The 15,526-nt window shown below is 55.5% G+C and overlaps 1 protein-coding gene across 11 annotated transcripts in view; it reads left to right on the top strand.

Moving 5' to 3' along the window:
* The first annotated feature begins 267 nt into the window (after window positions 1–267).
* Window positions 268–15,526, top strand: part of CRTC1 (CREB regulated transcription coactivator 1) — a 58,187-nt gene continuing 42,928 nt past the window's right edge. For all 11 annotated transcript variants that reach the window (XR_013995176.1, XM_081077185.1, XM_081077188.1 and 8 more), the window contains exon 1: window positions 268–411. Coding sequence is in view for 10 of the 11 variants with exons in the window: in XM_081077185.1 (XP_080933311.1) it covers window positions 286–411 (126 nt within the window). In the remaining variant the exon portion in view is untranslated. The remainder of the gene's footprint in view (window positions 412–15,526) is intronic.

A 15,526-nucleotide genomic window follows, 5' to 3' on the forward strand; every position in this document is an offset into this window, starting at 1 on the left:
CCAGCGGGCCAGGAGACACCTCAGTGCGCCTGCGCCGAAATCCCTCTTCTCTCCCTCCCACTCCCCCCCCCCCGCCAGCCCCTACGATCAGGGCGGGGAGCGCGCATGCGCTGTCGCCCCCGCGATGCGCGCCGCTACCGTGCGCCTGCGCCGCTCTCCGGATTGCCGACGCGCCTGCGCACCGCCCGCCGCCCGCGGGCCCGGCCGGCGCCTGCGCGGTGGCTTCGGCGAGTGGTGGGGGGGTGAGGAGGTGGAGGAGGAGGAGGAGGAGGCGGCGGCGAGAAGATGGCGACTTCGAACAATCCGCGGAAATTCAGCGAGAAGATCGCGCTGCACAATCAGAAGCAGGCGGAGGAGACGGCGGCCTTCGAGGAGGTCATGAAGGACCTGAGCCTGACGCGGGCCGCGCGGGTGAGGGGGCTGCCGCGCCGACCCCTCAGGGCCGGGAGGGAGGAGGAGGCGCGTGTCCAGCGCGTGCACGGGGTGGGGGCGCGCGGCGGGGGCGGGGCTTGGCCCGGCCCGAGGGGACAGGTGTCCCCACGCCCCAGGCGTCGTGGGCGGGACAAGTGCCCTGCATCATCGGTACCTGAGGGGTGCAGGTGCCCCCACATCGTTGCTACCTGGAGGGACAGGTGTCGCTATATTATCAGCACCTGAAGGGCTGTAGGTGGCCCCACATCGTTGCTACTTGTACGCGGTGGGGGCTCCGTGCCCTCACACCATTGTTACCTAGAGGGGCAGGGGACTGTGTATCATTACTACGTGGAGGGACAGGTGCCACTACATCGTTGTAACCTCATGGAGGGCAGGTGTTTACATCGTTGCTACCTGAGGGGGACGAATGCCCCTGTATCACGGCTTCCTGGGACAGTCAGGAGGACTCGGGTGCATGAAGTGGGTGCTGCTTGCAAGCATCCCTGGTACCTAGGGACGGAGGACAGGTCCTTCCCCATCATTGCTATTGGAGGGGACAAGTGACTCCCCCATCACTGCTACTTGAAGGGACAGCTGTCTCTACATGGTTAGCGCCTGTGCCCTCACTCGCTGCATGTCCCGGGAAGGACACGTGCCTTCACTTGTAGGTCTGAGGTGGGAAAGGTACCTCTCTCTTTGGGGCACCTGTAGGGACCTGAGGCGATCAGGGAGGCAGATGTGCTCCGTCCTGGAGCTCGGAGTGCTGACCGCTGCCCCTTCCCTGTGAGGCCCATCTGGTGCGGACCAGGTGAGGTTCTTACCCCTGGGACAAGGGACAGCTGCCCACAGATGAACCTTGACCCTTCAGGAACAGGGTGGAGGGACAGGTTTCTCCCGGAGGCTGGATGCATTTGGTGTGCAGCGTCCATCTGGGTTACCTGCTAACTTCACCTGCGAAACTGCTCTGGGCCCAGCGCAGAGGCTTGGTCAAGGCTGGGGTCGATGGCCTGGCTGTTCAATTCTCTGGCCACGTTACCGAGGCAAAGTACTGAGTTCCTCGGGCCTCCTGTCCTCCCTGGTGAATATGTGTCTAGCAACCCTTCCTGGTCGGGCAGGAGCCAAGCACGCATTGCACAGGCATTGGTAACGTTTGCTGTGTTCCTGCAGAGGGGTGGGACCCCCACATTGCTGGTTTCTGGATTTGGCCACTGGTCTGAGCATCCCTGGGAGACCTTCCTTTGTGACTCCAGCCTCAGTCTGATTCCTTAGGTGGAATGTTCGGGTCACTTTATTTTCGAATGAGTTGCTTGTTTCTCTGCGAGATTGTGACCTTATAGACTAGAATGTGTGTCTATCTCCGTGCATTTATGCAGCATATACGGGTCCTTTGCTCACTGTCAGCCAGGTACTGCCTGTTCCTGCTCCCGTAGTTCCTGTTTTCCCTCAGGATGTAGAGGAAGAGATGGTTGGTGAATGAATGAAAATGCAGCTGGAGTGTCCCCCATAAGTCAGGGCTTCTGAGTCCAGGAGTGTCCATGTCATTTGTCTCCAACCCGTAACATGTGCTAGCATACAGTAGGTGTCGCATGTATGTAGTGTGACAGGAAGAAGGGGGTCGCACTAAGTTCATGGCTGTCTTCATGATTTGAGGTCTTGTTTCTGCCTTGGGGTTGGAAATGGATTATTGTTGAAAAGATTTCTTTAAAACAACAGCTTTATTGCGATACAGTTCACGTACCATGTAATTCACTTGTTTCAAGTGTCCAATTCAGTGGTTTTTAGTGTATTTCCAGAGTTGTGTAACAATCACCACTATCTAATTCCAGAACATTTTCATTACCCCTAAAAGAAACCCAGTACTGATGAGCAGTCCCCCCCAGCCCCCAGCTCCTGGCAGCCACCAATCTGCTTTCTGTCCCTATGGATTTACTTGTTCTGGACTTTTCATGTAAATGGGATCATACATTGTGTGACCATTTGTCACTGGTCTCTTTCATTCAGCATGATTTTTTCAAGGTTCATCCATGTTGTAGCATAAATCAGAAAACTTCATTCCTTTTGATGGCTGAATAATATTCCATTGTATGGATGGACCACATTTTGTTTATCCATTCACCCATTGATGGGTTTCGAACAGATGTTTAAGATACACCGACAGCAGTTCTCTTGGCCTGGTAACCATTTCCCATCTCCTTCCTCCCTCTGTTGCTTTCCTTTACTTCAGGATTTGGGGAGGTAGGGTGGGCACGGGGGTGGACTCACCCGGGTAGAGGTGAGCTTTCACTGGGTTTTAGAGACACAGCAGTGTTCTCTGCAGAGGGCAGTTCTGCCCCTCAGGGGGCATATGGCCATGCTAGAGACATTTTTGGTCTTCTTGGCGGGGGAAGGGGATTGCACTGGCATCTGGTGGGTAGAGACAGGGCTGTAGCTCAGCACGCCATACTGCACGGACGGCCCCCCAGCACAGAGAATGGTCGGCCCCAGATGGCACTTTGGAGGGAACTCCGCACTCCTGTCAGGAGACTTTGCACCAGGGCAGGTAGAGTTCAAAGCTCTGCCCCTGCCCTCATGGCCATTCCACCTGGGGAGGATGATGGCTTTTCCTGCACCCGGGACCAGGATGGACAAGCTGTATTCAACCCCTTTGACCGTTGTCCGTAGCGAGTGGCACGTCTGCAGTGCCTGGTGCAGGTGAGTGAACCCACCTGAGGCAGGCTCCTCTCCTGCCTTCCCTCTGTGGCTGCAGGCTTCCCGTGCTGCCTCCCGCTGCAAACACCAGGGTTTTGCTCGCACCTTCGAACAGATGGGCCGTGGCCCAGTGGGTAGCTGCTCCTCTCCAGTGCGTTCTGTAGGACAGCTTGCCCACTCCTGGAGCGAGTAGGGCCACTCGTGCTCCTGTGTGTTCACTCATGGTCTTGGATGGTGTTGGACACGCCCAAAATACCTTCCCACCTGAAAGGCCAGTCAGCAAACGTTCAGTGTAATAAGCAAATCCCCACTGTCACAGTCCTGGGGGGCAAGGACACAAGGTCAGTTTCGATGGGGGGACAGGGTGTGATGTTGGGCAGACAGCTTTTGAGTTGTGGGGTGCAGGGATGGGTGTACAAGCATTTCTTTCCCATCCTTAGACTTAGGTGGCATGATATGCAGGGAGAGGCTGTGGTGCTCTGCTGTGTGACTTTGGGCAGGTTTCTTAACTTCTCTGGGCCTCAGAATCCTGACCTATAAATTTGGGGTAGCTTGTTCATTCAACACAATGGCATTTTTGATTGTTCATCATGTCCCCGGGACAATGTTGGGTGCTGGGCACCCAGCAACATACAGAGCATATGAGGGTTGTGCTTTTGGGGAGCAGGCGTGGTTTTAGGGGGCTCGAGAGAATCGCTGCAAACAAATGAAGCAGAGGCTCTCGGAGAGAAGAAACAGGGTGATGGCCTGGCTGGGCGGGGGGCGGGGGGGCTGACACCGGGACAGGGAGACCGAGACCCTCATGCCAGGCAAGAGCACCTCAGGTATGGGGCAGGCAGGGGCGGGGTCCTAAGGTGGGGAGGGCTTGGCAAAGCTGAGCACAGGTCAGACGAGGCCAGCTTGTGGAGAGCGAGAGAGAAGAGGTGAGGCTGGAGCGGCTTGGGGAGCCCTGGATTCCACCTGAGGGAGGGGCCCTGGGTGGTTTGTGATGCTGAGAAGTCTGAGCCATTGCTTGTTTTTGTAACAGCTTTATTGAGATACGATTCCCAATATATTCAACCCACCCATTTAGAGCGTACCATTCAGTGGTTAGCACATTCACCATGTTGTACAGCTATCAACCTCTGTCTAGTTCCAGAACAATTTCCATCACCCCAAAAGGAAACCATGTCCCCATGAGTCGTACTCCCCCTCCCCCAGCCCCTGGCAACCACTAATCTGCTTTCTGTCTCTATGGATTTGCCTGTTGTGGACATTTCATATCAATGGAGTTATATACCGTGTGTGGGCTTTTGTGTCTGACCTCTTTTGCTTGTAGTATGTGTCAGTGCTTCGCTCCTTTTAATGGCTGAGCAATATTCCATTGTGTGGACCACATTTTGTTTATCCTTCATCAGTTAGTGGGCATGTGTGTCGTTTCCACTTTTTGGCCCTTGTGACTAGGGCTACCATGGACATTCATGGCCAAGTGCCTGTGTGGACACAGGTCTTCCTCTCCCTTGGGTGTACACGGAGGAGTGGAGTTACGGGGTCACATAGTAACTCTCCATTTAATCATTTGAGGTGGCTTTTTATCCTGAAAGGTGGCTGTGAGCTGAACCAGCAAGGGAGTGAGAGGGGAAGGCAGCAGACAGTGAGAGGCCACTGTAGCGTCCAGATTGCGGAGGGGAGGGGCTTGAGCAGGATCCGTGGATTTCGGTGATCTTTCGGCAGCAGAGCCCCTGGGACGTGCCTGTGGATTGCATGTGAGACATGTCACCTGCTTGCCAGGGGCTTGGGACCCAGGAGGCCCTGTGTGTGACTGATCCCCGAGCATCCCAGGGAGCAGCCCTGGGGCCAGGAAAAGCCTGCCTGCAAAGCAGTCCACGTGGCCCGGCCCGGCTGCAGCTCTGGCTGCACCGAAGGAAGGGCCCTACCCTGTGACGGGGGTGGCTCTGCACAAGCTGGAGGAAAGCGCAGCGGTGGCTGGGGTGAGTTGAGTGTGGAGGCCGCCCCCGGTCCTGGCCCCAGTCCTGGCTTTGGCACCGTCTGCCTCTGTGCCGGCTGCTCCGTGTGGCTGCTGCCATCTGTAGTCGCCATGCACGCACGCGTGCAGAACTCCCTCAGCTGCTCTGCTGAGAGGATGGGGAGCCAATCCTCCACGCCCAGAAAACCCCAGCGGCCTCAGTGCTCTCATGGGTGGGAGCGTTACACCCTGACCCCTAAAAAGATTTGCCCACCGCCTGACCACCAGACCCGTGACTGTGGCCGTGTTTGGAAAAGAGATCTCTGCAGATGGAATTAGGATAAAGATCTCAAGATGTGATCATTCTGGATTTAAGGTCCTAAATCCAAGGACTGGCGACATGGTGAAAAGAGGAGAGGCCACAGACACATAGGGAGAAGGCCATAGGATGACAGTGGTAGAAATTGTGGTGAAGCAGCCATGAGCCAAGGATGGCTGGAGCCCCGGAAGCGGGAGCACACAGGAAAGCTCCTCCTCTAGAGCCCAGAGCACGTGTCGCCCTGCTCACGGGGGGATTTCAGAGATCTGGCTTCCAGAGCTGAGAGAATAGATGCCTGTAGCGGTGAGAGAGAAGATTCCTGTTGTTTGACACCCCCCTCCCCACTTGCTGGTTCCCACACACCTCAGAACACTCTGCCCTGGGCCGAGACAGAGCCTCCCGCGTCCAGGTACCTTGTGGAAACTGCCTTGTGACAGTGGGCCCGGGGCTGTTCTGTAGCTGTGTGTCTGTCCTTCCCTGGCCGGCTCACAGGTCGCGCAGTGTTGCCCGTCGAGGCCTACAGTGGACCATTTAGGCACCACCAGGCACTAGGGACCTCATTTAGTCCTGGGTCCAGCAATGAGGGTGAGCAGTGGGAGCAGGCCCCGAGTATGGTGGAGCGTGGGGCGGTCGCGGGGCTCGGCTGTGGGGTTGTAATCCTAGAGTGGGGGGTAAAGATCGACCTCTCCACTCTCTGCTCCTGCTCCCTGCATGGTACCATGTGGCTTTCACTCAACCCCCATTCTTGTTCACTCCCCTCAGCCAGAGATGTCTCCTTGCTACCCCTGCCCTGTGCACATGGGAAACTCGATGCCCAGAGTAGCAGCCCAGCTGGGAAGAGGCAGAGCTGGTGTTCAGCCCCGCCATGAGCACACCCAGGATGGGCCAGAAACAAGGAAGTAAAAGCACAAACGAGAGCGTCCTGTTGCTCTCAGAGTCTGCTTGGGCCTGTCCTTGTAAATAAAGTTTTATTAGGACACAGCCATGCCAGAGGCGAATGGCAGAGTTGCATCATTGTGACAGACCGTGTGGCCTGAAGAGGCAAACATATTCACCTTCTGGCCCTTTACAGAAGGAGTTTGCCGCTTTGGGCACATGGGTCTCACCTGCAGTTGGAGACCCGCTGACCTAGAGCAACAAAGAAGAGCAGGCAGTGGTGGGTGCTTGGAGGGAGGATGGTAGGAGTCGGTTCTCCCACGTTCAGGGGCCTCTGAACCACCTGGTGGCTGAAGGATGCAGACTCCTGGGCTCCCCCAAGAATCTGCTTCTGCAGGGCTGGTGTGGGGATGTGAATTCTGAGTGGGGGTCTGAGGACCCTGCCATGCAGGCCTTACTGGGAGGCGTGGGTTCTGGGGTCGGGTGGAGGCGGTGCCAGGTGGAGGGAGAGGGGCTCAGCCTCAGTCAGGGGCTGATCAGACTGTGTGGCCCTTGGTTGGTGGCATAGTGGTCGTTGTTGGTCAGTATAGCCAGAAAGGGGGTTTGCCCTCACTACCTGTAAGGCTGGTGGGGGTGGGGGGGCAGGACAGTGCCAGGTGACTCTTGTCTGTGCAGTGGGCCTTCCGGTCCTGGTCAGGTTAATTAGGTTATGGTGCGGGGCACTGGGGACGGCTGCGTTGGCCTTGGTCTGCTGCTGTCTGCACCATGGGGTTTCTGGTTTCAGCTCAGGGGCTGGGGCTCTCTTCGGGGTGACTCCCGTGAGGCGAGGAAATGGCCTGAGGCGCTGGGATTTAGAGTTCTTGGTGCTGGGGTAGTTTTTTTAAACAGGACCCTCTGGGAAATGCCACGTGGACTCGGGTGGGGTCTGGCCTGGGGGCTACTGCTGAGTGTAGTTCTAGGGGACCATCATAAATGGGTGGTGAGGGTGCTCCCCAGCCCATTCTCCCTTGGGAAACTCTTGGCAACATTCAGGGACATTTTTGGTTGTCATGATTTGGGGGTGCAGATGGTGACTGGGGGTGCTGCTAAACATCTTGCAGTGCCCAGGATGGCCCCACTCCAGAGAATGAGCCAGCCTCAGAAGTCCTACTGTGTGCTCCTTGATGTGCTGGGCTTATGCAGGTGCAGAAAGGTGGGTGGAGGCCCTGATGCCATGACACGTCACAACAGCCCCTGCAGCTGATGACGGCTGGTTTCCAGAGGAGGAGACCGAAGCCTGGAGAGCATTAGGGTGGGAGAGCTGCAGTTGGACCTCGACGGGCCTAAGCCAGCGACCATATGTGTTTCTCCTGTCCATGCTGCTCTGGGAGTTGGCCAGCCTTCCAACTGGAACCCTGTGCTTGGAGGAAACGGCCAGAGGAGCCCAGGCTGCCGGGGCAGAGAGAAGCGGGCGTGTGATGGAGGGCTCTGGGCTACGCCCTGTGTGGGGGTGATGGGAGCCATGGAGGGTTCCAGCGGGATGGTGACACGAATGCCCAGTGGTGCTGGAACCCTTGGCCGTGTACCCAGTGGACTGTTGCAGTGACCCAGAGGAAGAGCTTGTTGGTTTTCCTGTTGCCCACATGTGAAACTGAGGCGTGAGAGGTCCCATGGCTCTGTGTGTGAAGGTGCTGGGTGCGCAGCTGCGTCTGAACCTGGGCCTGCGTTTTGCCTCGCACTGCTGTGGAGGACCCCGGGGTGCAAGGAGTTTCGGTTCACAGTCATCTGTCGAGGACCTTGGTGGTTGTCTCTGGTGTTTTGCATGCACGTGGCCAGGTACAGGGAGCAGACACTGGCAGCTTGGGGTGGCCCATGGTGAGGACAGAGGGAGGGCCAGTTTGGGGCGTTTAGGGGGTAATGACAGGGTTTATTGGAGGTGAGAGAAAGGAGCGCAAAGTGGGGGCTCCCTGGCTGCAGTGGGGGAACCTGAGAGAAAGGCAGGGGTGGAGGAGTCCTACCTCACCTTGGAGCTTGTAGGGTGGAACAGCCTTCTGTTTCTGGCTGGGGTGTCTCTGACCCCCTCTTTTCCCTCTCTGCTGCCACCATGTCCTGCCAGGCCCCAGGGCAGAGGTGGGTACTTGCACCGACAGGGCGTGGCTGTGGTGCTGCTGGCCTGATGGGGGTCCAGGTGTGCAAACAAGGAAGCCACTGCCTGCCTCCTGGTCCGAGGACATGGGGAGTGTCAATATTTATTATTTGCCAAAAGGAAACAAAGCATGGTTGGGGCCGCCGCCCCCTCAGGGTGCTCAGAAGGGCGCGGTGGGGGCCACCCTTCCGGCTGCTTCCTGCTCCCTCCGGGGTGGGTTTAGACCTGGACGTCTCCTCTGGACTCAGTCCCTTTCCGTGACGTGGGAGTCACAGTGGGCTGTGCCTCATTGGACGGTGGTGACACTTGCATGGGTTAACCTGTGTCATGTGTCCAGAATGGCGCCCTGCACATGAATGCTAACTGCTGAGATTCTGGACGCCTGTGCCCTGTGAGCACACAGCAGGTGGTACTTAGGGGGCGTCCCCAACAGGGTCCCACCCCCATACCCCACTAGTCTTTTACCCCAAAGCCAGGGTGTGGTCTTCTGTCCTGAGGAGTGGGTCTGCGGAAAAGGACAGACTTTCTCTTTCGTCATCCTTCCGGGGTCCCAGGATCCCAGGGTCCCGTTTCCGGTGCAGCCTCAGAGCTTGCTGGTCTCCCAGGGGTCCAACACCTGGTGTCCCCTGTCAAGGGGAGAAGCCCGAGGGCGCTTGCGGGCTGTCCCTCCCTGCCAGCTGGGGTTACAGGGAAGTGCTCTGCCGTGCCTTGTTTTTAATAAAAGAAATTGTTTATGTCTCAAAACTGATGAAAATTGAAAACAAAACTTAAAGCACTTCCTGTGTCCTCCATGCCTTTGACACAGGTTCCCTGGGTGCGGAGGTGGGTGGAGGCATGCCAGCTGGTCACTCACCTGGAAGTGTCTGGAAGGAAGTGTTGTCCCCACCAGGCAGAGTGCCTGGGGCTGGCTGTGCAGGGCCACCAGTTCTTGGGCTGGGGACATGGGGAGGTGGAGCATGCCCCACAGAGATACAAAAGCCCTTCACCCTGCTGGAGGCTTGCAGTGGCCACGGTGTCCATGCCTCCTTGGCTAAAGAGCCTCTCGCCGTGAGGTCAAGTTCACGTTTCTCAGGTGACTGAAGAGACCGACCCTTCCTGTGGCCTCTTCCTGGTCCTTTCACACCGGTGAGCATCGCACTGCCTACCTCTCTGCCCCCTCAGGCAGGCGGGGTTTGTTTGGTAGTTGTAGTTTCCGACAGGAGTGGCTCATTAGATTGTTGTAGAATCAGTGCGCAGCCTCAGGAGTGATTTATGGGCCCAGCAGCCTGTCACGCCCACAGTGGCAGTCAGCCGCTAATTCCTGCCTCTGGCTCAGCAAATGCAGAGTGAGGAGCCCTGAGGGTCCTGAGTAGGGCCCACTGGTGCCTGCCCCGTGCCCTCCCCGTCAGCCCCCTTTCCTGTCTCCCCCCTGCGCCTAGCCAAGTGGCTTGTCACTTTGGCCCTGACTCTGCTGGCTTTCCCTAAATGATGCTTCAGTTTCCTCTCTATAGAGTTGTTCCAGTTAGGTGATGTGTCCTCCGAAAGCTCTTAGTTCTGTGCCTGGCGGGCATGCGGGTACCCATGGGGCAGCCGGGAGAGCAGGGTCTTACCCTTCATGCCCATGTGCCTGGCTTGGCATGGGATGGAGGCTGTGACATGACTGTCAGTGTCTGTTCAGTTTCATTTTGGGGGAGAGCGTTGTATTTGTTTCTTTTCCCTTTTTCTTTTGAGATAAATTTAGGTGGAGTGAAAAGGCACAAAGACAGCAGGCAGTTCCCATAGCCCCTGACGGTGAACATTTTTCACGTGACCAAGGTGAGCTGGTCCGACCCGTCCCGGCCACCGGTGTCGTCGCAGTTCTATTAACGAGACTCCAGACGGCATTTGGGTTTCCCCGTGACCGCATCCAGGCTCCCGCACTGCATTTAGTCGTCGTGTCACAGTCACCCCCGATCCGTGACCCTTGCTCAGGGTTTCTCGGGGTCTTTCTGTAGAATGTCACCTAGGGTGTGGCTTGGCTAATGTTTTCTTGCCGTTGGGCTAAGGCGGTGTGTTTTTGACAGGAATCTCACAGAAGTGAAATGCTAATTTTCTGTATATTTTTTCCTTTTTTAAATTGCCGCAAAGTATACATAACAAAATATACCATCTTAACCACTTTTCAGTGTACACTTAAGTGGCATTAAGTACATTCACAAGGTACAGCCATCCCCACTGTCCGTCTCCAGAACTTTTCATCTTGCAAAACTGGAACTCCGTCCCCAGGAAGCACTAACCCATCCCCCTCCCCCAGCCCCTGGCGCCCACCATCTAGTTTCTGTCTCATGTAAGTGAGATCATACGGTATTTGTCCTTTTGTGTCTGGCTTATTTCACTGAGCATGTCCTCAAGGTTCATCTGTGTTGTAGCAGGTGTCAGAATTTCCTTTCTTTTTAAAGGAAATATAGAATATTTCCTACATAATATTCCATTGCGTGTATGTATCACATTTTGTTTATCTCTTCATCCTACAATGGAAACTTAAGTTGCTTCTACCTGTTGGTTATTGTGAATAACGCTGCTGTGAACATGGGTGTACAGAATGTTCTTCAACTTACAGTGGGGTTACATCCTGATAAACCCATTATAAGTTGAAAATACCCTAAGTCAAAATGCATTTAATACGCCTAACTTACCGAACATCATAGCTGAGCCCAGCCTACCTTGAACATCCTCGGAACACTTCCATTGGCCTGCTGTTGGGCAAAATCATTTAACACAAAGCCCATTTTATAATCAAGTGTTCAATAGTTCATGTAATTTTTTTGTAATTACGTGTAATCATGTAATTTTGGGGATATTACTTTTGCACTGTCAGTCAAAAATTGTTAAGTTGGGGACTGTTGTACAAACATCTGTTTGAATCCCTTCTCTTTTTTTTTTTTTTTTTTTTTGTGGTATTTTTGGGATTTTTGGGATTTTTGGGTGGGTATATTTGGGATTGCTGGGTCATATGGTAGTTCTATGTTTAATTTTTCCAGGAATCTCCATACTGTTTTCCATAGTGGCTGCACCATTTTACATTCCCACCAATAATAGTTCACAAGGATTCCAATTCCTCCACATCCTTGCCAACACTTGTTATTTTATGGCTTTTTGCTATTACAGCCATCCTAGTGGGTGTGAGGTGGTATCTCACGGTGTTGACTTGCATTTCCCTGGTAATGAGTGAAGTTGAGCATCTTTTCATGAACATGAGAAATGTTCACTCAAGTCCTTTGCCCATTTTTGAATCAGGTTGTTTATTTTTGTTGTGGAGTTTTAGGAGTTCTGTATGTATTCTGGATATTAATCCCTTATCAGATATATGATTTGCAAATATTTTCTCACGTTCCCTGGGAACGGGACCTTTTTACTCTGTTGATTGTGTCCTTTGATACACAAATGTTTTTAATTTTGACAAAGTCCAATTTACATATTTTTTCTTTTGTTGACTGTGCTTTTGGTGTCATAGCCAAGAAATCATTGCCAAATCTCATGTTCTGAAGCTTTTCTTTGTTTTCTTCTGTATTTTATAGTTTTCGCTTTTACAATTTTAGTTACAGTTTTATAGTTTTAGCTTTTGGTCTTTGATCCATGTTGAGTTAATTTTTATATATGGTGTAAGGTATTGGTCCAACTTCAGTCTTTTCATGTGGAGATCCAGTAATCCCAGCACCATTTGTTGAAAAGACTGTCCTTTCCCTATTGAACGGTCTTGGCACCCTTGTCAAAAATCCCTTGGCCATATACACAAGGGTTGATTTCTGGGCTCCCTGTTCCATTCCACCGGTCTATATGTCTGTCTTTATGCCAGCACCACAGTGTCTTGATTTCTGTAGCCTTGTAGTAAGTTTAGAAATCAGGAAGTGTGAGTCTTCCAACGTTGTTCTTCTTTTTAAAGTTTGTCTTGGCTGTGCAGGGTCCCTTGAGATTCCATATGAATTTTATAGTGGTTTTTTTCTATTTCTGCAAAAATGTTGGGATTTTCATAGGGGTTGCATTGACGCTGTAGATAGCTTCGGGTCGTGTTGCCATCTTAATCATATGAAGTCCTGCGCTCCGCCTCCCAGATGTGTGACCCTGGGCAAGCACATAACTGGCCAGAATTCTCAGTTTGGTGTTAACTGTGTCAGTGCATGAGCACTGGACCTGCACAAAGTTGGTGCTCTACAGAGGGAGTCATGTCTGCTAATTGGTGTCCCTGAGGAGCTACTGACTTAGAGAAGAGGCTCTGGGAGGGTGGGGCCAAGCCCAGAGGGCTGCCTGGAGGAGAGTTGTGTGGTGGGACAGGAGGTAAGTAGGGAGGGGAAGGGTCTGTGGCAGGAGAGGACTAGCGAGCACAGAGGCCTGCAGGGGGATTGTCTGGGGCAGGACTGTGGTTCAGGGTGAATCTGGGTGGGGGCAGGTGGCAAGAGAGGAGAGAAGGGGGGAGGTGGGTGGAAGCCAGATTCCGATGGGCCCCCAAGAGCCAAGCTGGGGAGTTTGAATGTGACCCTGAAGCCAGCTGTGGGGGTGGGGAAGAGGAGACGGGATTCGTTTTGAGTTGGTGACAGGACTGGGTGTGGGAGGTATGGGTCTGGGGGGCTTAGGAGCTGTGGCAGAGACATGACTGCTAGGCCAGCCACAGTGGGGAGGCCCGAGGGAGGAATGGGCCATCCCCCGGTTTCTGGCTGCGACATGGAGAAGATGGGGCGCCGTCTGCCAGGGCCCGGAGGACCAGTGCTGCGGGGTGGAGGGTTCGGAGGACGAGAGCCTGGGGGGGCTGCTGGCTGGAGGAGGGGCCTGTGTGCATCAGCATGCGTTCCCACGGTGGCTGGTGGCGCTCGGGGATTGGTGGCTCGCTTGTCATTTGGGGGCCTCCCAGAGAGCTGTGTTTCATGGAGCTGGGAGGGGATCCCCTGGCAAGGGCAGCCATGGGTGCCAGGCTAGCGAGGTGCCCCATTGACACGTCTGACCAGTGCCTGTTCTGAGCCTGCGCGGTGCTGGGAAGTGCAGGGGCTGCAGCTGTTTCTGGAGCCGCGGGTGCTGATGGAGCATGGGGGTCCACACTGAGCCCAGTGGTGCCGAGTGACGTCTGCCCAGGGGGCAGGAGGAAGTGCACCCTCCTCCCGGAGGGCACCGCAACTGCCAAGGCTTGGCCTGGGAGTGACGCACTGAGAAAGCGATGCCCAAGGGCACAGCATCCTGGGAAACCCTGCGTGTCCTTGTGTTCCTGTGGGTATACTGCATTTCTTTCTGAAGGTGGCGGTAGGAATCCCACAGAGGGGACACAGCCGCTGGTGAAGGGACCGGTGGGGCCAAGGAGCCCAGACGGCTGCGGCACCTTTCAGACTCATCCAGGGAGGGACTGGACGCGGAGGCGGGAGACGCTGGGAGGAGGGATGTCCAGTGCGTACAGGGGGACGAGAGGGGGACACACAGAACGGGCCTGGGGGCCTGCTAGGGGCTCTGTCCACGTGAGGCCATGGGCAGGAATTGGGGTGAGCTGGTGAGTGCTGTAAGTGTACCCAGAGTGTTCGTAACCTAGGAGTGCCAGGCCCGGGACACAGGTGAAGTCTCCAGGTTGCGTCTGCCCTGGGTGGTTCTTACTTGTGCCTGGACGGCCACTGAGCCACCTACGTGTTGCATCGGGCCCCATCCTTGAATGCACTGGGTTCAGGGGTCTCGTCCCCACCTGCCACGGATGGACCCTCTGCTTGCCCATTGCCTGCCACCCTGCTGGCCCCTCAGTCCAGCTCCTCCCACTGTGGGAGGAAAAGGGAAGCTGGCTCAGGTCACTTACAGCTTAAATCCTTCCAGGGGCTTCTCATCACGCTCAGAGTGAGGTCCCGCGAGGCTCTGAGTCCTCCTCTCCCCTCATCACGTACTGGTTACTGGGGGATGGCCTGGCCTGGCCCCCCTGTCCCCCTTCGTGCTGGTCGTCCCCGCAGCACGCTCACTCTGACCCCAGGGCCTTTGCACTTGCTGGGCCTCCCGCCTGGAGTGCTTTCCCAGTTGCAGTGTCACCTCCTTGGCCATCTGCCCCCCCTCACGCTCCCCACTTCTTGCTTGTTTTCTGCACAGCCTCTCACTCAGGAATCCTCAGCCTTCTTACCTTCGTTAGCTGCCCATCCTGGAGCCTGGAGCAACGGTACCTGTTTATGCTATGGGCGAGCACATGAGCTGGCAGAGCTTGTCCTAGCCAGTGCGGCCCTGCTGGCTTCCCCTGCTGCCTTCTGCCTCTGGTGAAGGGCTCCTTGTGTCTCTGTACCCACCCGGGCCTCCTGTCCTGCTCTTCTGGGCAGTGCCCAGTGGACCATCCCTGGAGGGGCTCGGCTGGCTGAGCCAGACATGCAGGATTTTTCTGGGACTGCTGAGGGCGAAGACAGGAGCCATTGTGAGCAGCTGGGCTTCTGGGCTGTGTTGAGCAATTCCCTCCTGCAGGGGCTCGGTGGGGGTGTAGTGTAGTCTGCTTCCTACTAGGAGACCCCAGCCTGTCTGCTGACCCCTCTGCCTTTGCCATTGTCTCCTCCCCAGGACTTTGCAGGCCTTTCCATGTTGGGGTGTCTCCTCTGGCCGGGGCTGCTAATGGTTAAATGCTGGATAGGCAGCAGTGGATTTCTTTGGGGTTTTGGCTCAGGGTGAGACCTGCATTCCGGACTTTGCTTGGCCTACATGCAGCCTGCTAGCTCTACACCTTCCTGTCCCAGTTGGCGTGCTTCTGGGGGTGGGGTAGAGCCTTCATCCTTCCAGGCCTCTGGTCAGGCTGCACAGCTGCCGAGCTGGAGTGAGGGGCAGCGGGGACGAGCTGAGCTTGGCAGCCCTGGGTCTGTAGTCAGCTGGATGATGTCAGGGCACGCCGACCCTCTCCAAGCCCAGGCTTGAGCTTGGGGTCTGAGGGGACCCCTGCCATCCCCATCCATGCCTGGGGGGCAGGGGAGCCATGGCCCTGCACTGGCTGATAAAAAGTTGCCAGCCAGGAGTCCAGGCCCCAAGTTGTTGGCACTTCTAGTGTTTCAGGAGAAGCCAGCAATTCTGGTGTTTAAGTTAATTTCAGAAAAGAACATTTTAAAGTTGGCCATCAGTTCGCATTGTTTGAAACGCTCTCAGGCCTCGGGACGGCTGCAGCTGTGGCCACCGCGCTCCCGCCTGCCAGGTCGTAGGCTTTGACGTGGGCCCC

Source organism: Rhinolophus hipposideros (assembly GCF_964194185.1).
Source record: "Rhinolophus hipposideros genome assembly, chromosome: 16".
Classification (NCBI taxonomy): domain Eukaryota; kingdom Metazoa; phylum Chordata; class Mammalia; order Chiroptera; family Rhinolophidae; genus Rhinolophus; species Rhinolophus hipposideros.